Source organism: Lissotriton vulgaris, chromosome 9 (genome assembly GCF_964263255.1).
Source record: "Lissotriton vulgaris chromosome 9, aLisVul1.2, whole genome shotgun sequence".
In the NCBI taxonomy this organism is placed as follows: domain Eukaryota; kingdom Metazoa; phylum Chordata; class Amphibia; order Caudata; family Salamandridae; genus Lissotriton; species Lissotriton vulgaris.
This window is the reverse complement of record NC_141697.1, coordinates 455,323,546-455,350,559: the sequence shown is the minus strand read 5'-3', so window position 1 is coordinate 455,350,559 and position 27,014 is coordinate 455,323,546. Positions and strand designations below refer to the sequence as shown.

The 27,014-nt window shown below is 42.4% G+C and overlaps 1 protein-coding gene across 3 annotated transcripts in view; it reads right to left on the bottom strand.

The window, feature by feature from the left end:
- Window positions 1-27,014, bottom strand: part of LOC147690263 (inverted formin-2-like) — a 480,165-nt gene that overhangs the window by 267,594 nt on the left and 185,557 nt on the right. For all 3 annotated transcript variants that reach the window (XM_086937896.1, XM_086937897.1, XM_086937898.1), the window contains exon 3: window positions 3,466-3,581. In XM_086937896.1, the coding sequence (XP_086794022.1) occupies window positions 3,466-3,581 (116 nt within the window). The remainder of the gene's footprint in view (window positions 1-3,465; window positions 3,582-27,014) is intronic.

Sequence of the window (27,014 nt, the reverse complement as noted above, 5' to 3'; positions counted from 1 at the left end):
TGATGAGCAATTCTTGTTGCAGTTTGTCTTGCATTTGGCGGACAAAGGCCTCTCCCACACGAGCTGGCTGGGGTATCTTTTTACGATCAGCTTTGGTGGGGGAGGGATCCTGTTGGGGGGGTGTTGGTTCGGAAAGTTTTAAAAGGTTTGGGTAGATTTCAGGCTGGTGCCCAGTAGTTACAGCAGCCGGTGACTTTTGATTTGCTTCAGCTGCTTTTATCACAATTGGATGTGTGCTGTTATGATGCATTTGAGTGTCAGAAATTTCGATTGTGTTTTGTGTGGTTATTCTTTGGGGCGTTTCGGGCCTCTGAGTTGCTGGGTTTGCGGGATAGGGTGGGTATGACTAGCAGTGAGGGGTGGTGGAGCATGACAGGGTCCGCCTGTGGTTGCGTATGTCTAAGACTGATCAGATGGGGAGGGGTAAGTGGGTCTTTTTGGGGCGGAGCGGTGTGGTTTCTTGCTGCCCTGTAGGGGAATGGGAGGTTTTTGTGTCATCCCCTCACTTTGCACCGGGAGCAATTTTTTGTCATGCTGATGGCAGCCCAATTGTTGTTTCTTAGTTGTTGGCTGTTCTTCGAAAGGTTTTGTTGGGTCTGGGGCGGGATCCTTCTCAATTTGGTACCCATTCATTCCGGATTCGGGCGGCGACGGAGGCCGCCAGGTTGGGGTGGGATTGGTCCCAAATTCGCCGCATTGGGCTTTGGCGATCGAGATGTTGTGAGAAGTATGTAAGAAAGTAGATCGCCTTTGCTTTGCCTAACATTTATTTTTCTCCTAGGTCCTTGGCATTCGGTGGCTGGAGCAAAAAGGAGGGTGTGGATTCTTGGCCACTCTTTTGTTAAAAGGGCTGCTGTAGCCGCTGCACGTCAGCTTTGTGGTAGATCTCTGGGTTTAATCAGTTTGACACATGAAGTTTCCTGGCATGGCACAGGGGGCATGGGTTGGGGCGGCCTCTTTCTCGCCTTGGCTGCTCTGGTTTCGGGGGGTTGGGGGGGCCCGCCTGATCTACTGGTGTTGCACCTTGGAGAAAATGATTTAGTCTCTTTATTCGGTTTGACTTTGCTCAAGTTGATGAAAATGGATCTCGACGTCATCAAGACTGCCTGGGTGAGCACCATGGTGATCTGGACTGAGTTCGGACCACGATTAAAATGGACTGGGCGCGGAATTATTCAGCCATGGAGAAAGCACGACGAAAAGTGAATCGTGCTATGAGACTTTTTTGTAAACATTTATGCATCTACAGTTTGGCTCACCATCATTTGCAAGTTTCTGAGAAGCATTTATTTTGTGAGGATGGTGTTCACCTGTCCCAATTGGGCCTTTCATTTTATCTTTTAGAATTACGGGACTTGATAGCTAAGGTACTGGAAGTGCAGTTGTGGTGTGCTCCTTCCCTTCCTCCTTGTCTTTGAGTGGGGCAGGAAAACACTAAAGGTTTTCCTGGGTGGCGTTTTTTTTAGTGGGGGTGGGCAGCCTGGAGCGGGTTGGCCATCCTGAAAGGGTAGTTTATTGGGAAAGTCAGGGGGTATTCTTCAAGAGTTAGTGGTTATGGTTTTAGTTAGGTAGGGATGTTTAGTCATGCTGTAAAGATTTGAATTTATTAAATAATTAATGTGTTCAACAGATATTGATTTACACACCTGTCTTAAATAAAGTGGCCTTTCTTGCTCTTGAAAGAAGTTGTGGACAGTGATTTCTTGCGCGAGGGGGGGCCCAGGGAGAGCCAGGCGCGAGCCGGTCTCTCCCTGGGTGCGTTCGCGCGAGGCACGAACTGGCAAGGCAGGTGTGGCTTATTGGAGGGGAAGTTATTAAAGGGGCTGGAGGCAGGGAAAGGGAAGTGCATAGGGGGAGGCAAGGAAGGGAGGTTCGTTTTGCCCCACCCACCCTTCCCCTTTTTTCTAGCTAGGTTTTACTTTGCAGTGTCCTAGGCACTGCTCCGGCCTTCGGGCCTTGCCACTTTTAGGACAGGTGTCTTGGTTCTTTAGTAGGCGGTTTTTCTAGTGGGGGTGGGCAGCCTGGAGCGGGTTGGCCATCCTGAAAGGGTAGTTTATTGGGAAAGTCAGGGGGTATTCTTCAAGAGTTAGTGGTTATGGTTTTAGTTAGGTAGGGATGTTTAGTCATGCTGTAAAGATTTGAATTTATTAAATAATTAATGTGTTCCACAGATATTGATTTACACACCTGTCTTAAATAAAGTGGCCTTTCTTGCTCTTAAAAGAAGTTGTGGACAGTGATTTCTTCCGCATTTCCAACAGCGGTCATCGGGCGCAACTCCATCTGTTGTAATTGCACTGGGGTTCTGTAGAATTGGTGTATATACTTAAAGTGAATTAACCTGAGCCGATAGTTTGGGGGTTAGCTGCTTCAGCAGTCTACATCTGAAAGTCCACTGTTTGTCCATTAGGGCCTCGCCCAAATCGCTCTCCCAGGCGTCACCAGTCTGTGCTGCCGTAATTGGGTGTTCCCTCTGCGTGACTGAGTAGAGCTGTGTGACTAGCCTGCAACCCATTTCTACAGTGGGGATGTTTTCTAGTGCTTCCAACTGTGGTGGGAGTGCCGGAAAGGTTTTTAATTTCCCTCTACAGGTTGCCAGTAGTTGGTAGTAAGTAGCATGTGTATTGCAGTAGGGGCAATGGAGCCACACATTTGCTGTAATGAGAGGAATGTATCCCCGGGCTAGAGATCCTGCCCCGTCTGAACGTTATGTGCCCGGGCTAGCGCCTGCACCTGTTCCTCCATCATTGGTGGGATTAACGCGTTGTCCGCCAAGGGCATGGAAGGTGCGTATAGCACACATGCTCGCCTACATAGCCCAGCCCCCCCCCCCCCCCCAATGCCCACCATGGGGATTAAAGATTACAGGTCAGCTTCCAGGATTCTTGAACACAACACAGCACCTCCTCCTTTACTTGCTGTCTCCCGCTTCCTGTTGTGTATGTGGAGATGTAGGCAGAGAAGGGTGCAGTCTTGAATACTGTGCTGCCATTGCGTAGATTCGCAATGGCCCTTTGGAGGACCACCATCCAGTCAATGTTTTTATTTCTGCAATCAAGTGGACACATTATCAATGTTTTACTCATTTGTTAATCATACTGTGCTTTTGAGGGAAAGCTGTCCTTCCCGTGCAGAAGCGTTAGGAAACCCGATCACTCGCATTTCAAGGAATTTAGATAGATGAGGTAGTACCACACCCACCACAAACAGAAAGCAAATGCCATCCATCGGAAAAAGGCAAGAAAAACAAACAAACGTGGAAAAACTGTGTGGTAATATTATAATAATGATAACAGCAGACTGCCCACCCCAACTCTATATTAGCTGTTTAGCTTTGAACAGCCAGTTTATGCTTCTGAAAAAAAGACATACCATAGTTTCTGCCTAATTAAAAATCTACTATATTGAACTACATCAGTGCATTCCTTATTGGTAAAAGATGCTTCAGATCCGAGTTGCACCCACCTTGTAATGATCCAGGGCATCCAGAGCCAATGTGTGCCCATGCGACGAATACATGCACAGGGCAGCCAGCAGCTCAAACACCTGCTTTTTCACCATAACATTTGAGGTATCCAAAGCTGCAAAAAACACAAAAACACAAGCTTAAATATGTTTAAAACAGGTTTATAAATTAAAGAACATCGTACTAATTGTCTAATTAAAGTATCAAGATTCAGAAAGTCCAAAGGGATGGCATTTACTGGCGTCTTATATATTGGAAAAAACGGAACGCTCATAAAATGTCGTATGAAGGCGTCTGGGTGTTTTTAACAATAGGCCGTACCTAATCACAATACAGTTCAAGTACGTAAAAATAGAGCTTGTACTGCAGACATAACGGAGTAGGAATTTGAAATAAATTAAAAGAGCCATGGGGCGGAGTGGGTGGGTGAAATGGTTAATTGGTGTAGAATCATTTTTTTGTACAGCTGGGGAAACGACACCAAAAGGAGGGTGAAGGAATGGAGTAGAGTAAATTACCACTGAAACATAACTACGAATTGCAGCTTTTCTTAAACTATGCATTTATAATTAAAAATCCGCACACCCCAAATCAATAGGTAAGCCATTAAAGTCAGTCAAATTTACATGGCCAATGCTATGGCGCACCTTGGCGCAAGTAGGTGTTGGGTGAGGAGCATAAGGTTGATTTGGTAGGTTTCTTGTCGGTCGATTGTTATGTCATTTTTTTGACCCAAGTAGGAAACCTAGAAAAGAATTGTAGCTGTACTATAGCTACACCGAATAGGAAGAAGGAAGTTGGAAAATGATACTGTGGTCACTTCTATTCAATGTCCACATACTATAAAAGGGAGGAAACGGAGGAATATGTATTGGGGTGTTGTAAAGTCACACACAGGCTCTAAACACAGATAGGAGTCAATTTATACTCTTCTGTTTTAGACAATAGTGCTATCGTCATGCTGAGAGGGCTCAGCAAAGCACATTATACGGTGGAAAAGAGGCCATGGACTACTGGTATAAAGATTTAAATTCGCATAAAAAATGAAAAAAATGACAATTAGGAAAGTAGACAGGGGAAACTTTATTTCTAAAAGCAATTTATGCTGTTTTAGTTACATTATCGATAACATATCAATACTGGATGATTAGCTGTCTGGCTCAGGTTCCCCTCCTTCCACCACCCCCACCCCCCAAAAAAAACAAATTCAGGGAAGTCATTGAATAGCAGAACACGTGCTTGAGGTCTGGATAGCAGACTTGCGACTAAACAGAGGCAAAGGTTAAAAAAAGTACAAATATTTGGAAGATAGGATTTTTGACGGAATTGTTTTGCTTATATTTAGGCAGTGACATCAGCTTTGAGAGGTGTGAACCACCCCCATAGAAGAAGTAGACAAGAAAGTCTTGCCTCCGGAAGGTAGGAATTTAAATTGATGAAGGTATAAGTAAATCAGGCACTTACTGACTCGGTGGATTATACTATTGGGGATTTATGGGGTAATATACGTTCATAAAATGTAAAAGTAAAACGTAAATGTTAATGAATATACATTTTGAGTACAATTGATGAGAGGTTATGTCGAGAAGTTACAATGAAAGAAGTTAGTTAAAATTGCAAAGCTGGTATTGGATAGTCAATAAACTATGCACGGTGGGCCTGTGCAAGTGAGTACCTGTTATAAGTGCAACAAGGGCAAATGCAGGCTACTGCATAAGAACACACACAGCAATGGAAGAAAACAAGGCAACATTTTTGTGCAAAGCTTAAGCAGACTAAACAGATGGATAGTCTAGAGAGTGGGAGAAGTACAGGGTTGGACTGGACTATAGGCAACCTGGCAGTGCCCGATGTGCTGGTCTGACAGGTCAGCGTGTGGGCTTGCTTTTTAATCAGTTTCTGGTTCTGTTTCATGGCCATGTAGGCTGATTCTTACTGTTGATTTCCAAGAAATGAACACAAACATTTTTTGCAGCATACACAAATGCATGAAGTCTCACATAGCTTCAAAAATGACATCCGAGCCCTGATGGACAACGGAGAAACAGCGGCCCTCATCCTCCTAGACCTCTCCGCGGCATTCGACACTGTCTGCCACCGCACCCTAGTACAGCGCCTCAGCAACGTCGGAATCCAGGAGAAGGCTCTGGAATGGATCATCTCCTTCCTCGCTGGAAGAACACAGAGAGTCCGCCTACCACCGTACAAGTCAGAGGCCACCGAAGTCATCTGCGGCGTCCCTCAAGGATCGTCGCTGAGCCCCACCCTCTTCAACGTCTACATGAGCCCCCTCGCGGCCATCGCACACCAACACAACCTCAACATCATCTCCTACGCTGACGACACCCAGCTGATCCTCTCCCTGACCAACGACCCCGCCGCCGCCAGAGCCAACCTTCACGAAGGGATGAAAGACGTAGCCGAGTGGATGACGACCAGCCGCCTGAAACTGAACTCAGACAAGACGGAAGTCCTCATCCTTGGTTCCTCGCCCTCCGCCTGGGACGACTCCTGGTGGCCCCCCGCCCTGGGCACCGCACCCAAACCGACAGACCACGCACGCAACCTGGGCTTTATCCTGGACTCCTCCCTCTCCATGACCAGACAAGTCAACGCCATCTCCTCTTCATGCTTCAACATCCTGCGCATGCTATGGAAGATCTTCCGGTGGATCCCCACCGAGACCAGGAAGATGGTCACCCAGGCCCTCGTCACCAGCCGACTGGACTACGGCAACGCCCTCTACGCCGGAACCACCGCGAAGCTCCAGAAGAGACTCCAGCAGATCCAGAACGCCTCAGCCAGACTCATCCTCGACATCCCACGACACAGCCACATCTCCGGACATCTGAGAGACCTGCATTGGCTCCCCGTCAACAAGAGAATCACCTTCCGTCTCCTCACCCACGCACACAAAGCCCTACACGATCAAGGCCCGAGCTACCTCAACAACCGCGTCAACTTCTACGCTCCCAAACGCCAACTCCGATCAGCCAGTCACGCCCTCGCCGCCGTCCCCCGCATCCGAAGAACGACAACAGGAGGAAGGTCCTTCTCCTACCTGGCCGCCAAGACCTGGAACTCCCTCCCGACCGACCTGCGCCTGACCCAAGACCACCTCTCCTTCAGGAAGAAGCTCAAGACCTGGCTCTTCGAGCAGTAGCAGCACAACCCCCCCCCCAAGCGCCTTGAGACCCTCCGGGTAAGTAGTGCGCTCTATAAATATCTCTGATTGATTGATTGATTGAAAAAAACACATACAACTTTTCCTTACAAATTCAAAATTGACCTGATTTGCAAAAGTCAGCAACTTTTTAAGCTATCTGGTTCAGTAATGAGGGCAACTTTTATTGTAGTGCCCGGGCCTATTGGTTTGTCCGAGTCTGACCCTGGAGAAGTAGGATTATTGAGCTGCTGAAAGTTATCGGCGGGTTCTGTTTAGCTGCTGAAAATTATTGGCGAGTTCAGCTCAGCTGCTGAAAATTATTGACGGGTTCAGCTCAGCTGCTGAAAATTATTGGAGGGTTCGGCTCAGGAGCGAATTTAATAGGACAGTGTTCTAGGAAAGAACAGTCTACAGACTACAGGACTTGGACAGAGTACTCAGTGGTTTGGGGTACATTTATGGGCTTGGTACTAACCAAGATGGAGGAGGATATAGAAAGCAGCCAATCATCCCAGAACTAAGAGAATAAAAGGTCCATGCACAACTGAGTGACTATTTAAACAAGATCAGAAGTGAAATATCAATTTGCTTCTATATCAATCGATAATGCACTTAGAAAACATATTCAAACATTGGTGAGCTGAACAAATCACCACAATTCGACCTGCTGTTGACACCTTTTGCAGAGGGTGCCACGTTTATACATACTCTTTTATGGATACTCTTTTGTATATTAAAAAAGCAGTCAATCTATTGGAATAAGTTTAATGCAAGTCAGATTTACAAAGCATAAGGCGGCTTAGAACATGTAAAAACACGCACAGATTCTATATTAACAGCATTGACCTATAGTGTGCATGTTGCTTTGAATTGCACCTTTCCGCTGATCACTGTTAATTTAGAAAAACAGATCTGAAGACCGAAAAGGCAGTTTTCGTTTTTCTGCTTTTGTTTAAACTGCAGTTGCAATTGTGCTCAATGACCTACCTTTAACTCTGGCTGCTAGCTCTGGCAGCAGAAACTATGACGTGTGAACTCAACCGTAATAAAAACATCACATTACAGCAGCTATGTCAGTTCATTATTAAAGGTGATTAGGAACGTCATAACTAGAACGTAATAAGAACATTACAGACAGGTTCTAATGCAGGGATTGCAGGCTTCCATGCATTATACCCAGATATTTAAAGCCATCAAAGGAAGGAAGAACTACTGGACTCCAGGGAAAACGTCTGGATGTACGGTTTAAAATCATTGCATCCAGATGGACTGAACATTACTGACAATACAGCCTGATTACTGCATATCTCAAGAACTCTCAGGACTGCATTGGTTCCACATTCGAAATGGAATTTTCACTCATGATGCTTTTTGAAAATTCAGCTGTGTCATCTGTGCAGGCACTGAGACATCTTGAAACTACCTGAGGAAGGTGGAAGCTGAAACATTGTAGTGGAAATATATTTTTGTTCTTTGGTGAATCTATCTGTTTGAGTCACTTCTTTCTTGGATATATATATACATACATATATAAACATATATCATCTGCATATCTATATAAATACAAATATAAATGCATGCATACATATACATATATGCATACATATGCATGTTATTTACATGAAAGTTTGAAAAACACTAATAAAAGCAAAGCTAAAAAGCCACCTCATTACAAACAGAATTGTTTTAACTTAAATGAGGGCGAGATATATTGCATTTTCAATGCTTGTTTACTTTGGTTCCATCAAGAAGGCATTCAGATGTGTCACACATTTGCCATAAATTCTGAATGTTAGCACTCTAGTTGCTCATTATATCACTGTAGTAAAGCTACTGCTCACCAGGGAAGTCTGCTGCTGGTATTCAACGTGCATGTTTCAGTCTGCAAGTCAGATTTATTTAATGAAATAGAAGAGGATTTGAGAAGTCAAAATGTGCCCTAATTTTTCTTTCTTCAGCACTAATCATAATTTCTATGGCAAAACGAACCCCCTCATTTTGTTCCTTTGCAAATTAAATGTTTTACGTGTTACCACTTTATTCCAATCAAGATGACTTCAGGTGTGCCATACTTTTGTCATAAGTAAGACTGTTAGTGCTCTAGTTGGTCTTTAGAACACTCTGGGACATTCTGTCGTTGGGCTGTACTTGAGCTACATCTGGGGGATATTTGTGCTACATTTGGGCTCTTTTGTCTTTGGTGGCCATCTTGGGAGACTTATTTGTTATGAAGTTTCCTAATTTCCTCATTTACTACAGTCTCCTCAGTAGGAAATACTTTCAGTTTTCTACTTTGATTCCATCAAGAAGGCATTCAGATGTGACACACATTTGCCATAAATTCAGAATGTTAGCATGCTAGTTGCTTATTAGATCACTGTAGTAAAGCTGCTGCTCACCAGGGAAGTCTGCTGCTGGTATTGAAAATGCATGTTTCAGTCTGCATGTCAGAATTGTTTAATGAATTAGAAGAGGATTTGAGAAGTCACTCAAAATGTGCCCTAATTTTTCTTTCTGTAGCACTATTCATACTTTCTATGGCAAAATGAACCCCCTCATTTTGTTCCTTTTTTAATTAAATGGTTTCAGACTTACCACTTCATTCCAATCAAGATGGCTTCTGATGTGCCATACTTTTGCCATAAGTAAGACTGTTAGTGCTCTAGCTGTTCTTTAGAACACTCTGGGACATTCTGCCATTGGGCTATACTTGGGCTACATCTGGGTGATATTTGGGCCACATTTGGGCTCTTTTGTCTCTGGTGGCCATCTTGGGAGACTACATGTCAGAATTTTTTAATGAAATAGAATAGGATTTGAGAAGTCACTCAAAATGTGCCCTCATTTTTCTGTCTGCAGCACTAATCATACTTTCTATAGCAAAATATACCCCCTCATTTTGTTCCTTTTTAAATTAAATGTTTTAGGAGTTGCCACTTTATACCAATCAAGATGGCTTCAGGTGTGCCATACCTTTGCAATAGGTAGGACTGTTAGCGCTCTAGTTGTTCTTTAGAACACTCTGGGAAGCTGCAGTAGAACACAAAGGAATCAACTGACAGTCTCTGTCCTTGTTGGATGTACATGTTTTACTGAGAATGTCAGACTTCATTCTTACATGACTGAGAAAGATAATGTGAATTTACAGAAAATATGCTTTCAGTTTAGCTTATAGATCTCCTTCCAAACCACTGTGGGAAAGGCATGAGATAATAGTTTTCTTTCAAACATGATTCATGATATCCCAGCAGAAGGCTTTTTCACGTGGTAAAATCACCTTAGAACACACCACAATTCCTAAAATGAGTATGGTACCATCAACAAATGATTTATAATGTAACTGAAGTCCAAAACCCTTCAATTAACTATAATGCTTTTAAATGAGGTGCTATCATGTATATTGGTCCCAAGATGGCTGGCAAGATGGCTGCCAACACTTCATGGATGAAGTGCTGACAGCCAATCAGATCTCACGATGAGATGTGGGGTTAGGCTCCGCCCAGATATACGCGTAACATCGTATGCCGATGATACGCAACTCATTGTACCCCTAGAGGAACACTCGACGGAAGCGGAACAGAACCTCAAATGCTGTCTGAAAGCCGTTTTTCATTGGATGAACCTAAACCATCTAAAATGTAATTCCAGCAAGACCGAGATCCTCCCTATGGGAAAAAATGTCAATTTCTGTCCTAGCCTTTGGTGGCCTGAAGACTCAGCTGTTCCCCCCCAGACAGTAACAACGGCTAGGAACCTTGGAGTCCTGTTTGATACTGATCTGTCTTTCGACCAACACGTGAGAACGGTGGCCGGCCGTTGTTTTGGAATGATCAAATCTCTAAAAAAGTTTTTTGACTTCTTACCAATAGACTCCAGAAAAACCGTCGCAGTGGCCCTAGTTCTTTCCCGCTTGGATTACTGCAACGGCCTTCTTGCCGGAGCCAAGAAAGCTACACTTAAAAAACTCCAAAGTGTACTTCACTCTGCTGCCAGGTTAGTCCTGAAATTACCCAGAAAATCCTCCATTTCCGCCGCCCTAAAATACTTACATTGGCTCCCACTGCACAAAAGAATATTCTTCAAGATTCTGATTGTAGCATTTCGGGCATTTAATCACACAGGCCCAAAATATCTCATTAAGCGTTTCCCTCACTACAACCCCAGCAGGTCCCTGCGCTCCTCCAAGGACAATCTAATCCTTCCTACTAGGTTCTTTTTGAAAACCAAAGGCGGAAAAACCTTAAGTCATCTTGCCACAAAAGCTTGGAACAGCTTGCCCAAATTTATGAGGTCCTTAAACCAAGAAAAACACTTCAGGAAAGAACTAAAAACTTGGATTTTTAATCTTCCCGACGACTACACCATGGCAGCCATCTAACTTTTCTACCTTTAGGAAGCAACCTGATCTTTTACCTGGAAATCAGCGCCAAGATGCTCCTTCCGGAGCGACCGTTGCGCTTTACAAATACCCCCACAAATTACAAATTACAAATATATATATATATATTTTTTTTTCGTTTGATTTTCTCAGGAACTACTGGAGGGATTTACACCATTCAACCAAAAGCATGATCTGCGTACCAGACCCTACCATTTTCCCAAATTTGGTGTAATTTCGTTCAGCGGTTCGGGCTGTAGCAGTGTCTAATCGTCCTATGGAAATGAACATGGGAAAACACATTTTGGGACCCCCCTTTTTTCTCGGCCCCCACTTGACGAATCTTCCAGAGACTTTCAGGGAAGGAGCAGAGCAGAGCGGGCCATCTTCTTTGAGAAATTCACGAAGATTCAACAACCGGCGCCAAATTTATTCCCAATAGAATGTTGCGGATTTCCTATGGAAACTAGGTCCTAACTATAACTACCTATTGGCGACTGCCAGTAGGTAATATATATATATATACATATATATATATATATATATATATATATATATATATATATATATATATATATATATATATATATATATATATATATATATATATATATATATAAATAAGAGTTCGTTAATGAGTCATCGAGGATCTCACATCAATCTTCAAAATCAAGACGTACCAGGGAAGGACTTGCCCTGTCATTTGGCATTGTATTGATAAACTCAGTTTGACTTGGGTCTTCAGGTGGACTTGTTTCACTCGTGAGGTCTGGAGCAGACAGACATCAAGGCAGATGTTTGAAATGGGGCGAGTCTCTCGAAATGGACTTTCCGCGACATTGAGCGGTCACTATATGTCATTTACCTGTCAAGACTCAATGGCTCAGGATCAAACGGAGTGTCAGGCTTGCATTTTCGTTTTTGCTTGACTAGGACTCGGTCTCCTCCTTCGTAAACCGTGTCCCGAGCATCGACCTTCATCTCTCTTTTGCGAGAAGCATCTGTGACAAGAATCTTCTCATTGTCTGTCTAGTACTCAGCTTGTGGTCTATTGTGGTAGCTTTGTCCCAATGGCTCTCTCAAACAGCAAGGTGGCAAGGCTTTCACCTTCTGTGAAATGAGGAGATGACCAATAGGCATAAAGGGCTGGACACAAAACTGATGAGTTTGATTCCTTCAAGTGCAGCACACTGATCCCTTCAAGTGCAGCACGCTGATCCACTTCCATCAGAGTGCCCATAAACCATTCAACAATGCCATCTTCCTGTGGCCAGAGATGTGTGCTTTTCTGATGCTTGATGTTCAAACAGCTAAGAACGTCCTTAAACTCTGTTATTGAAGGGCAGACCATTGTCAGATTTGAGGATGGAGGGAACACTCCTTGCTGCAAAAAATCATCTAGCCCCTCAATGACTTTGTCATGTGTGGTCTATGATAAATCTTCCATCAAGGGAAAGCGTGAGTACTCATCAATAACTACCATGAGATGATGCCCATTGTTTAAAGGTCCAAAGAAATCAACTGCAATTTTCTCTCATGCTGGTTTAGAAAGGTAAATCATGTTTAGCGGATGCTGTGCTGTCTTGGGAGACCAGCAGTTACACAGGTGACATGCTTTCAGTTCCTGCTCGACTCGTTCGTCAAGGCGAGGTAACAACACTCGATCTTTGAGGGCTTTCTAGGCATCTACAGTGCCTTGTTTCCCTTTGTGTGCCAGTTCAGTAACTTATCTCAAGCTCTCAGGTATGACAATTCTTGAGCCTCTTAGTAGGATACATTCTTGAGTGACAGAAAGGTCTTTCCTGAACATTTTTTATATTCAATGTCATTTGTGAGAGGACAAGTATGATTTCTCTGGGATTGCTTTGTAATTATATCCTGAGTGTGAGCATGTCTCTATCAGTATTGGTAGCAGCAAGGATCTGCTCAATGGACAGAGTTAGTGGGGTGCTGGATTTTCCTATGAAATTAATGCATGCTGCAGCCACTTTAGACATTGCATTGTAATGCTGTAATGTCACTCATGAGGTAATCTACGGGGATTTCATCCTTCCCTGGCTTATGCGCAATAGTGTAATCATACTCTAGCAATTTCAACCCCTGCCTCCTAATGCGAGGGGTCATCTTCGCTTTCAGATTTCTGAAAATGGTGAGCAACGCCTAGTGATCAGTGACAAGGGTGAAATGCTTTCCGCACAGAAACACATGAAAAGGTTTCATGCTATGCTCTCTTCTTCTGGCTGATAAAGGCACGTTCAGTCTGAGATAGACTTCAGCTGATGTAGGCTACAATGTGTCTTTGAGCATTTGGATGTACATTATGTTAAGCAAGAATCATACCCAGCACCACTGGGCTTACATCTACAACTATCTCAGTATGTAACTTTGGATCACAGTAAGCCATTTCTGTTGCATTTTCAATTGCATGTTTGTTTTTCTTGAAACTTCAACCATATTCAAAGGACCATTAGAAAGGAACATTTTTCCCTGTCAACACTTGTAATTGGGCACTCATGTGTGGCAAAATTACGAATGTTTCTGGAGCAATAGCTGGCCATTGCTAAGAAGGATCGCAGCATGGTTATATATTACAGGAGACAGGGGGGTGACTATGCTTGCACTTTTTCAGGGTCAGGATTCATTCACCCTTTGAATAAAATATGCCCAAAGAATTTGAGTTTGATGAAGGGAGCAAATGACACACTTGCGTAAGTGCTTTGTCATGTTCCTTTCGTGTGTCCCCAAACACTAATATATCAACACTGTAGTTAAAAGCATGTGACAGATTGAATTATTCGGCGAATGACATCTTGAAAGATTTCTCCAGCCGAAGGCCCATCAATATGGAGTCTTTTTTATCTTAACAAACCAACAGTAGTTGAAAAAGTAGTAATGCGCCCACAGTTCTCTTCCAGCTCCAGTTGATGGTATCATTTGTTCAAATCAAGATGGGAGAAGACTTTGGCACCATTCAGCTGTGTAATCATGTCCGCTATGTGTAGACCTAGATGTCTTTCTCTGTCGCTTGCTTTGCTGGTCTGGTGCATAACACATGCACACTGCACCTCCACTGTCCTTTTTTGACACTATCACTACGGATGACACCCATGGAGTCGGACCAGTAGAGCGCTCAATGTCATGCTTTAATAATGTTTTCAGTTTTCTCAATAGCCTCCTGCAAATGAAAACAAGCAGAAGGGGTCACTGAGCATCATCAATGTGAGATCTAATCTTCATTTACCTAAAGCTTCCCTTGTCCATGAAATAATTACAGGAACTGACACTATTAAAGGATGTGCACTGAGGTTGTAGATAATGGATATCAGTCCCAAGTCAGCAGCAGTGCTGAAACAGAGTAGACATGCATTCGATGAAGTACCTTGGAGAACATAAATTTGTGTTTGTACTGTCATTTTCTTATGCTTTATGGTAGTTACAAATGACCCTTGAATTTGCAATGGCATATACACATACAGCAGACGAAATTCCATATACAGCAGACGAAATAATAAAAATAATCAAAAAAGGCAAATCCAATGGGGCGCCAGGCCCAAATGGCATTCCACAAGCAGCTTACAAATATGCACCAGAATTCTGGGGACCACGACTGGCGAAATTGTTTGCAGACGTGCAAATTTATAATCAAGTCCCGGAAAGCTGGCAAGGATCTATAATTGTGCCAATATACAAAGGTGGTGAAAGATCTAATCCCATCAATTATCGATTAATAGCGCTCCAGAACGTAGAGGCAACATATTTTGCATCGCTTCTTTTAAATGATTTGGTAACTTGGTCAGGTGAAAGAGAGTTGATCCCTATTATTCTAACAGGGTTCAGAAAGGGGATCGGAACAAATATCGTATCCGTCAGCATGATAGCAGAAAAATGCATGAGCAGTAAACAGGACTTGAACTTGTGTTTTATAGATCTTCGAACCGCCTTCGATAGTGTAGACCGAAACTTATTATGGTCGAAATTAAGAGCATGGTCTATACCAGAGAGCATCCTAAGGGGCCTGTTGTTATTCTATTCCGATACCTGGTCTCCCATTATAATAGGGGATGGTTCACGGTTATCGAGAAAAGTCTTTACATCGATTGGCTTAAAGCAAGGGTGTGTCCTTGTGCCTCATCTATTCAATCTTCTCATCTCAGATCTTTCTGGGAAATTGAATATCTGCAATGCACATCCTCCGAAACTGGGCAATTTACAGCTTACACATCTGGCATATGCTGATGATATTGTTCTCATGATTCTAACGAAGATGGGGCTAACAAGACTAGTAACAGAACTCTCAGTTTTCCTGTCGGTAAACAAGTTGGCTCTAAATGCTACAAAAACTAAAACAATGTTAATAACCAACCGCTGTGTATCACAACACAATATATGGCTAGAAGGAAAACCATTGGAGAAAGTCTCAAATTATAAATATCTGGGTTACTTTATAGATGATAAGCTCGACTTAATAGACCAGAAAAAATATCTGATGCAAAAAGCAGGAGCCTTAATATTTGGGTTAAGCACTCTGTCGAAGAAATTGGAAGGTCCATCATTAAAACCACTATTAATCGTGATGGCTAATAAGGTTCTTCCCACCCTGACATATGCAAGTGTAGCAATGCACGGAAAGGATGCGGACCTATTAAACAGCCTAATAACTAAAATCTATAAAAATGTACTTCGATTACCCAACATGGCTTCACCAGCGCAAATGCGCCTAGAATTTGGCTTAAAAAACGAAACATTGGGAAGATTATATTCATATATCAAGGTGTGTTACCAGATTAAGAAAAAAGCAACTGACAATAATCTTAATACCTTCCTATGGCAGGAGTTGAAAACTCATAAAAAATCAAAAGCAAAACAATTCCTTTCGCATACATTGGAGGTAACATGCTCTACAAATCCTTGGGATCAAAACTTGTCATTTGATGCATTAAAACAGGCACTAAATAAAGTGGCTAAATTTAATTAATTGGTTACGGACAAAGACATTTTTTCCCATCGTTCGCATTCTTGGGCCGTGATCAACGGTTATAAGTCACTTACACCAGCACTTTACTTGGAAACAACCTATTCTATCTTTATCAAGAAAAAGCTGATGGCATTGAGATTTGGTAAATTTCCGACCTTAGCTGAAGAACCTGCTTGGAAACAGCATGAAGCTGTTACCTGCCGTCTTTGTGGTAGTCCCAAAGAAGATTTAATTCATATAATCTGTCATCAGAGTGCCCATAAATCATTCAACAATGCCATCTTCCTGTGGCCAGAGATGTGTGCTTTTCTGATGCTTGATGTTCAAACAGCTAAGAACGTCCTTAAACTCTGTTATTGAAGGGCAGACCATTGTCAGATTTGAGGATGGAGGGAACACTCCATGCTGCAAAAAATCATCTAGCCCCTCAATGACTTTGTCATGTGTGGTCTATGATAAATCTTCCATCAAGGGAAAGCGTGAGTACTCATCAATAACTACCATGAGATGATGCCCATTGTTTAAAGGTCCAAAGAAATCAACTGCAATTTTCTCTCATGCTGGTTTAGAAAGGTAAATCATGTTTAGCGGATGCTGTGCTGTCTTGGGAGACCAGCAGTTACACAGGTGACATGCTTTCAGTTCCTGCTCGACTCGTTCGTCAAGGCGAGGTAACAACACTCGATCTTTGAGGGCTTTCTAGGCATCTACAGTGCCTTGTTTCCCTTTGTGTGCCAGTTCAGTAACTTATCTCAAGCTCTCAGGTATGACAATTCTTGAGCCTCTTAGTAGGATACATTCTTGAGTGACAGAAAGGTCTTTCCTGAACATTGTTGAATTTTTTATATTCAATGTCATTTGTGAGAGGACAAGTATGATTTCTCTGGGATTGCTTTGTAATTATATCCTGAGTGTGAGCATGTCTCTATCAGTATTGGTAGCAGCAAGGATCTGCTCAATGGACAGAGTTAGTGGGGTGCTGGATTTTCCTATGAAATTAATGCATGCTGCAGCCACTTTAGACATTGCATTGTAATGCTGTAATGTCACTCATGAGGTAATCTACGGGGATTTCATCCTTCCCTGGCTTATGCGCAATAGTGTAATCATACTCTAGCAATTTCAACCCCTGCCTCCTAATGCGAGGGGTCATCTTCGCTTTCAGATTTCTGAAAATGGTGAGCAACGCCTAGTGATCAGTGACAAGGGTGAAATGCTTTCCGCACAGAAACACATTAAAAGGTTTCATGCTATGCTCTCTTCTTCTGGCTGATAAAGGCACGTTCAGTCTGAGATAGACTTCAGCTGATGTAGGCTACAATGTGTCTTTGAACATTTGGATGTACATTATGTTAAGCAAGAATCGCACCCAGCACCACTGGGCTTACATCTACAACTATCTCAGTATGTAACTTTGGATCACAGTAAGCCATTTCTGTTGCATTTTCAATTGCATGTTTGTTTTTCTTGAAACTTCAACCATATTCAAAGGACCATTAGAAAGGAACATTTTTCCCTGTCAACACTTGTAATTGGGCACTCATGTGTGGCAAAATTACGAATGTTTCTGGAGCAATAGCTGGCCATTGCTAAGAAGGATCGCAGCATGGTTATATATTACAGGAGACAGGGGGGTGACTATGCTTGCACTTTTTCAGGGTCAGGATTCATTCACCCTTTGAATAAAATATGCCCAAAGAATTTGAGTTTGGTGAAGGGAGCAAATGACACACTTGCGTAAGTGCTTTGTCATGTTCCTTTCGTGTGTCCCCAAACACTAATATATCAACACTGTAGTTAAAAGCATGTGACAGATTGAATTATTCGGCGAATGACATCTTGAAAGATTTCTCCAGCTGAAGGCCCATCAATATGGAGTCTTTTTTATCTTAACAAACCAACAGTAGTTGAAAAAGTAGTAATGCGCCCACAGTTCTCTTCCAGCTCCAGTTGATGGTATCATTTGTTCAAATCAAGATGGGAGAAGACTTTGGCACCATTCAGCTGTGTAATCATGTCCGCTATGTGTAGACCTAGATGTCTTTCTCTGTCGCTTGCTTTGCTGGTCTGGTGCATAACACATGCACACTGCACCTCCACTGTCCTTTTTTGACACTATCACTACGGATGACACCCATGGAGTCGGACCAGTAGAGCGCTCAATGTCATGCTTTAATAATGTTTTCAGTTTTCTCAATAGCCTCCTGCAAATGAAAACAAGCAGAAGGGGTCACTGAGCATCATCAATGTGAGATCTAATCTTCATTTACCTAAAGCTTCCCTTGTCCATGAAATAATTACAGGAACTGACACTATTAAAGGATGTGCACTGAGGTTGTAGATAATGGATATCAGTCCCAAGTCAGCAGCAGTGCTGAAACAGAGTAGACATGCATTCGATGAAGTACCTTGGAGAACATAAATTTGTGTTTGTACTGTCATTTTCTTATGCTTTATGGTAGTTACAAATGACCCTTGAATTTGCAATGGCATATACACATACAGCAGACGAAATTCCATATACAGCAGACGAAATAATAAAAATAATCAAAAAAGGCAAATCCAATGGGGCGCCAGGCCCAAATGGCATTCCACAAGCAGCTTACAAATATGCACCAGAATTCTGGGGACCACGACTGGCGAAATTGTTTGCAGACGTGCAAATTTATAATCAAGTCCCGGAAAGCTGGCAAGGATCTATAATTGTGCCAATATACAAAGGTGGTGAAAGATCTAATCCCATCAATTATCGATTAATAGCGCTCCAGAACGTAGAGGCAACATATTTTGCATCGCTTCTTTTAAATGATTTGGTAACTTGGTCAGGTGAAAGAGAGTTGATCCCTATTATTCAAACAGGGTTCAGAAAGGGGATCGGAACAAATATCGTATCCGTCAGCATGATAGCAGAAAAATGCATGAGCAGTAAACAGGACTTGAACTTGTGTTTTATAGATCTTCGAACCGCCTTCGATAGTGTAGACCGAAACTTATTATGGTCGAAATTAAGAGCATGGTCTATACCAGAGAGCATCCTAAGGGGCCTGTTGTTATTCTATTCCGATACCTGGTCTCCAATTATAATAGGGGATGGTTCACGGTTATCGAGAAAAGTCTTTACATCGATTGGCTTAAAGCAAGGGTGTGTCCTTGTGCCTCATCTATTCAATCTTCTCATCTCAGATCTTTCTGGGAAATTGAATATCTGCAATGCACCTCCTCCGAAACTGGGCAATTTACAGCTTACACATCTGGCATATGCTGATGATATTGTTCTCATGATTCTAACGAAGATGGGGCTAACAAGACTAGTAACAGAACTCTCAGTTTTCCTGTCGGTAAACAAGTTGGCTCTAAATGCTACAAAAACTAAAACAATGTTAATAACCAACCGCTGTGTATCACAACACAATATATGGCTAGAAGGAAAACCATTGGAGAAAGTCTCAAATTATAAATATCTGGGTTACTTTATAGATGATAAGCTCGACTTAATAGACCAGAAAAAATATCTGATGCAAAAAGCAGGAGCCTTAATATTTGGGTTAAGCACTCTGTCGAAGAAATTGGAAGGTCCATCATTAAAACCACTATTAATCGTGATGGCTAATAAGGTTCTTCCCACCCTGACATATGCAAGTGTAGCAATGCACGGAAAGGATGCGGACCTATTAAACAGCCTAATAACTAAAATCTATAAAAATGTACTTCGATTACCCAACATGGCTTCACCAGCGCAAATGCGCCTAGAATTTGGCTTAAAAAACGAAACATTGGGAAGATTATATTCATATATCAAGGTGTGTTACCAGATTAAGAAAAAAGCAACTGACAATAATCTTAATACCTTCCTATGGCAGGAGTTGAAAACTCATAAAAAATCAAAAGCAAAACAATTCCTTTCGCATACATTGGAGGTAACATGCTCTACAAATCCTTGGGATCAAAACTTGTCATTTGATGCATTAAAACAGGCACTAAATAAAGTGGCTAAATTTAATTAATTGGTTACGGACAAAGACATTTTTTCCCATCGTTCGCATTCTTGGGCCGTGATCAACGGTTTAAGTCACTTACACCAGCACTTTACTTGGAAACAACCTATTCTATCTTTATCAAGAAAAAGCTGATGGCATTGAGATTTGGTAAATTTCCGACCTTAGCTGAAGAACCTGCTTGGAAACAGCATGAAGCTGTTACCTGCCGTCTTTGTGGTAGTCCCAAAGAAGATTTAATTCATATAATCTGTCATTGCAAGATGTTGACCAAGGAACGGACATACTTTTTAAAACATATTTTCCAGATTAAGAGACTACGGACATGTAGATCTGCTATTATTGGAGGTTTGGACTCAACTGCCCCTCGAATACACTGCAAGCTGGTAAAATTCTTGTAGGCATTCGAAAAATGCCTTAAAACTACTGGAAGACCATAATTGCTATTGGTTTTTCTTTTTGTCTCATTCCCTTTTATCATAACTTGAATAATTGGAGGAAAATTATCTAGTTTTTATTTCTGTTCATACTAAATTTTTATGTGATTTTTCTTTTTAACGAGTACTTAAAAGTTTTAATATTGGTTGTGTGATGTACATGAAATTGTTATGGTTTTAATTAACTAAACAATAAAGTTCAAATTTCAAAATTTCTAATTTCAATGGCATAGAAGCAACCCATGCGTACATCTTTGCTTTCGATGGCGTTAAATGTGATACTGAAGACAGCTTGTTGTATTTTTCTGCCAGAATTAGGTTGATTGATGATTCACAGTCTGTAATGAAAGTTTTAGGGTAGACATTCGCCTTCAGCGTGATCTTGGGCATCGGCCAAATGAGTCGGGTTGTTACATGTGGGGCTCTCTCTTCACTTTGTGTTCTGTGCAAGCAGCCAGCCCGACATGTGCATGTATTTCTGCAGTTGACATCACCATTGCATACCCATCTTATTCACTGTAGCTCAATTATGACACTCAAGAACTTTTGGAAGATAACTTTAATGATAATCAACTTCGTTTAGTTTCTACTTGCCTCAATTGATATTGCCGTTTGGTCTTGTGAGCATGGCTAGAATGCTGATGGAACTTCCTGGCACACATTTTCACTTCTCGTCATGATGCATTCAATTTTTCTTTTGCCTTGCAGACTATTATGAAATTGTTTTCTCTCTCACAGCCCTTGGATATCTGTCTAATGGTGGGCCATTTACCTTCGTGTGGAAATGAGAATCCACATCGGAAACACAATATCTTTTTCTTCAGAGATATGTTGTGGGCCTCCACTTTGTATTTCTGCTTACTTTTCATGATAAACGCCAATTAATTTTGGGTTGTTCTAGCTTCTATATCAGCCACCTGTCGATTTGCACATACTTCAGCTCTCACAGCCATGAACATCTTTAATAGACTGAGTATCTCTCTCAGCATGTGTCATGTGAATTAATCGGAGAGGCAACCATCAATGACTCTGAGACGCATGGCTTCTTTGTCATTGAATTAATTGAACTTGCAATGCTTGATGAGGGTATCAAGCCTTCCGACAAACTCATCCATTGTTCGCCAGCTTGCTGTCTTGCCTAGTTGAAAATGTATCTTTCATAGCTGACATTTGGCCTTGTATTGAACTTGGCTTCCAAGGATTCCTTGATTTGACTGTATGATATTTCATCAGCTTGTGATATTTTCTTTTATCACTTTTTTCACACCATTACCTGCAAGGTCCTTTAAGTATTTGATCTTTTTGTCACCTATTTCTTCTAGACCATCTATGAAGTTATAGAACATTTTGATCCATGCAGTCCATCTGGCACCAATATTCAGATTTTTGGTGGTATGAAAAGGCGGTGGTGGTTTCAGGAACACAGCTGTGCTGTATTTGGAGCTCCTTCTGGGGCCACTGGAGAACTTCAATATCTTTAAGACTTTTTGAGTTGTGCTGAGGGCCCCCAGCTGCCTTTTTAGTCATTTCTGTAGCAAGGAACCAATGGTTTTGTAATCACAACCCTGTGTTGGTGCTCGAGTCGTCTTGCTGGATTTTGAGGTTGTACAGCGCTTTTTTTTGCCACTGGTTAGTAGCCTTTCGCTTCTGGTACCTGATTGCCCCTGCCTTTGGCATTTCATTGCACCTGGTTGTCTCTGCCTCTAGTGCTTTATTGCACCTCGCTGTCGCTGCTTTTAGTGTTTCTTCATACCTGGTTATATCTGCATTGAGTGTTTCTGCTTCTTTTTGATGATGGCTCTATGTTACTCTGTGGTGCAGTATCTATCCTATGGCCTTACAAGCAGACTTCTGACAGGCTCTCTGATATGCTCCCCTGTCGGCTCATACCTTCTTCGAGGGACTTGTTTGAGCCACAGCGGTGCTTTGACTCCACATAAGTCAACCATAGCTTGCTTCTTGGGGCGCATATGGCACACACAAGTAGTTTGCTCCAGGAGAGCAGTCTAATTTCTTCAGGGCACGTATTCCCACCTACTCACCAGTTGTAGCATCCACCCTACCTCTGGAACATGCAAATGACTATGCAACGCACTGAGCTCTGTAATACATGTCTTTAATTTTTTGACTTGCAACCGGTAACTGAACGTACTGCGTTATAGACTTTATTGACCACACCCAGACGCACCCAAATACTTACCAACTGATTACATAACTTTATAAGATGTCCGCCTAAGACTGTCTAGGACCACAAAGGTCTTACTGCACATGGCCATACATGACCACTCAACACTACATCAGGTATCGGCCACTCTCCTTTATATACTAAACTGGTTATGTCTATCTCTAGGCAAATTGCATGAAAACATACCGCAAACTGCATCAAGTGTATGTTCCAATCCAAACTGAATGGTCCTTCCATATACCATGAAAGTTTTAGGTTAACTAAAGCATTTCAAACTTAGAAAAACAATAGTGAAGATTGTGCCACACCTGGTTTAGAAATAGGTGCTTTCCGCAAAACATAGTGTACCTGTGGCCCATACTGTATGGCAATATTCCAGGAGCAATGCTTATTGAACCTCCTGAACTGGCCTGGTTTCCCACTTTTGCGAGTGTGTATTCGGCCCCATGCAGCATAGCATGCTACTTATGACGTTTGAGGCACATGTAGGGTTGCACCTTTCCAAGAGAAAAACACCAGCCATTTGCTGTTCTTAGAGTCTGAAAAGGCCCCGATGTTATACTAAATAGGACTGTAAACAAAATTGTATGTATTCATTTTTAACATGATCTTTCTTTCTTTGTTTACTTTAATTATTAGTTAGAGGTCGTTAAACAAGCTGTAGAACACATTAACACAACTATCTTATTTGCTGTTTGAAGTATGTACAGGTGGAGGCTAAAAACTGTGTCCTGAGGTGATTTTGCTTATTGTTGAAGAGGCCAGAACATCAAAATACAGATGTGCCATCGGCCAGGTGGCAGCGCTAGGCACGTTACATGTTTTAACACCTGACGCTATTTTATATTTGCAAATTTTGTGAATATCAATGAAAATGATCATCAGATCTATGCTTTGTAAAAGGTTTCTAATTTGTCATAATTATATGTATTTATAAATCTTTCCTTTGTAAAAGCTTTCTAATTTGTCCTAATTTTATGTATTTATACTTCGTTATGAATATGGCGCAAACTTGAGAGCATAAGAGCTCAGAAACGTTTAGGCATCAGCGTGTATGAAGTGGAAGGGGGATGCACACATATGCAGCTATGGAGAATCCTTAAAAGCTGTGGGGACTATATAGTGCCTGTTTCCAGTAGATTAGACCAGAGTTTCTTAAACGTTTGGTGAATTGCGAAACTCCAAGCAATAAAGATGACTTTAGATTATAAAGTAAAAAGAATTTTGTGACAATATTCCTAAGGTACTTGGAGTGTGAACGGAATCGCTATAGGATGTCATTTGTTGTATCTCACTATTCTTAGGAACCACGTTCACCTCCTATGGAACTACATAGGCAATCTGGCTTCCCTTTCCTTCCAAGAAAGACAGGTGCCTGAGGAATGGAAACTCGCACAGGTAGTCCCGATTAAAAAGAAGGCTAACCTGTGTATCTCCCACCTGGATAACCTTAGGCCCATTTCCCTTCTACCGTTCTGTGCCAAAGTGGTGGAAAAATTGGTCAATAACCAGTTGGTTACATTTGTGGAGGATAACTATCTTCTACACCCTTCCCAATCTGGTTTTAGGGTGAAGCATTCTACAGAAACTGCCCTCCTTTTCTCCACAGAATTGCTCCGCCAGAAAGTGGATGAAGGACAGACCGCCGCCCTGCTATTGCTGGACTTGAGTGCGGCATTTGATACTGTATCGCACTCCAGACTTCTTTCCCATTCTGAGCGAGATGGGAGTAACCGGGCTGGCGCAAAAATGGTTGGTCTCCTTCCTGGCGGATAGAAAATTCCAAATACACTGTCCCCCCTTTAGATCCACGCCTCGAACTTTAAAACATGGGGTCCCGCAGGGTTCCATTCTCAGCCCTGTGCTGTTTAATCTGTCTATGGAACCCTTGGCCAGGATGGTGGAATCTTATGGGGTGGACATCGTATCATATGCGGATGATACGCAACTGGTGGTTACTCTATCTCACAACCCAGTTGAGAGGGCAGATCATTTTTCTGCTTGTCTTGTGGCACTGGCAGCTTGGATGAAGTGCAATTGCCTCCGCCTGAACGGGAATAAGACCGAACTTCTTGTGATTGGTTCCTCCCCTTCAATCTGGGCATCAGCCTGGCGGCCCGTTGACTTAGATCCTACACCCACCCCTTCTGATACTGTGAAGAACTTGGGAGTTCTCTTGGATCCCAATCTCTCATACTCCCAACACATAGGCAAGATGGCGGGGAAATGCTATGGCATACTGAAGGTCCTGCGCAAAATCTTGGATCTCTTACCTATTACAGAAAGGAAAACTTTAGTCCATGCCCTGGTCACGTCCCATCTTGATTATGGGAATGCCCTTTTCTGTGGCCTCAGTAAAAAGAGACTGAACCAGCTGCAATGTGTCCAAAATGCGGCGGCCAGGCTTGTTCTAAAGTTGCAGAGGAAGTCCTCGGGAAAACGTGCGTTACAGATCTTGCACTGGCTCCCCATGCGGGAACGCATCCGGTTCAAGGCCATGTGCATTAGTCATTGTATTGCACACGGCAAGGGCCCGGCCTATCTCCATAGGATGGTAACTATTTATCGTCCAAGCGCCTTTTGAGATCTATGGGCAGTATGCAGTTTTCGATACCCCGCATTTATAAAGCACGGATGGGTGGGCGTTCCTTCAGATTTTTGGCCAGCAAACATTGGAACGAACTCCCTATTGAGTTGCGGATGGAACCGTCTGAAACCAGGTTCCGGCAGAAACTGAAGACCTACCTGTTTCCTGAAGTTTAGTATTAATTCAGGGTTTCTCCTCCCCTTCCTTTCTCCTTTCCATGGTCTGATTTTTGTTTGGAGTCGTGTTGGAATGCATCCTAGCGCGGAGACGCACTGTCCTTAGTGTATTCAGGCGCTTAATAAATGTTTTATTATTAAAATGTAAATGCCTGCAAATGAACTATACACATTCAGATGTTAGGAAAGCAAAAACGAAGCAAATTGTTTCAGAAGTAAGATGGAAACAATGAGTTTAATGGCGTCAGAACAAATCAAGATGCTTTACTTAGTAATGCACAAATAATAAATATTCACTGAAACCCTATTTTCACACATACATTGTGTACAATATATAGTTTTAATCAGTTAAACTTGTATGTTTCTGCAAATTTAGTGGCCATTTTAATTGAAAATGTGCTGCCTGTAAATGACAATGTGCTACCAACCGATGCTTTAGTTACATTAAAAAAAAGTCCCTGCCTCATGTCTATTAAAGCTAGGTGGGTTGTAAAAGATTACTGTTCTAAAAAGTGGGACGTGGTTCTAAAAAGCTTGGGATGCACTAGATTACATGATGCTTAAAGAGTTGCATCTTTAAATCATTCCTGAACTAAATGATCGATTGGTCACATCCAATAGGGAAACAGCCTTAACAACGTGGGCTGATCCACGCATGCAGTTTACCCGCAAGCTGAACTACGCTTGACTTAACCAGGCATATGCCTTAACCACACATATTTGTACGGTCTAGATGCTGGGATGGGCTGGCACAGGAAGAGGAAGGATCAGGAGAGGACGCAGAATTGTACGTGGGGCTGGAGCCGGGTTTTGGGATGTGTTGTGGTTTTTAAGGGTTGGGATAGATTTTTGGGCTTATGGTTGGAGGGTCTGGTTTGTTTTCAGTGTTGGTGGTAGGGTTGTTTTAGGCCGGGGGGGAGGGGGGGGGGTTGAGGTTGATTTTAGGGCTCAGGGGGGGTCACAGTAGATTTAAGGGCCCAAGTGGGTCAGGGTAGATATAAGGGCTGGGGGGGGGGTCAGGGTAGATTTAAGCACTCAGGGGGTTGGGGTAGTTTTGAGGGTTTGGAGTGGGGGGGAGTTTTGGAAGTTTTGAGGGCTTGTGGTGGTCTGGTAGTTTTTAGGGCTCAATGTGGTCGGGGAAGGTTTTAGGGCGGGGGGTCGGGGAAGGTTTTAGGGTTCAGGATGGGGTCAGGTTAGTTTTTAGGGCTAAGGGATGGTGGCCTCGGGTGTGATCTTTACCAGACATCCCTTTACCATCATGCCTTTACCAAGAAATTGTGTGGTAAAGGCATGCATGGTAAAGGAATGCGTTGTTCAGACGCATCTGTTGTTTAGGCAGAGTAGTACAGGCATGCGTAGTTTAGCCATGCGTGCCTCTGTCATACAACCCAGCCGATGTGTGGGTGTTTTTTATTTTTTATTCAAACTGCACATAGAGCAGGTTTTTTTCCATTGTTTGCCTTTTTTCTAGTCCTTCAACATCAAACTATTTATGTCCTGCTTCTGCTGTGCTAATGACTCAGTCAGTCAGTCAGTCAAAATTAACTTTATTTGGTTTGTCACAACCATAAAGTATACATATACAGTTTACAATAAAAAAAAAAAATCATTTTCTTAAAATATTTTTCTATTTTTTCGGTTCTTCAAAA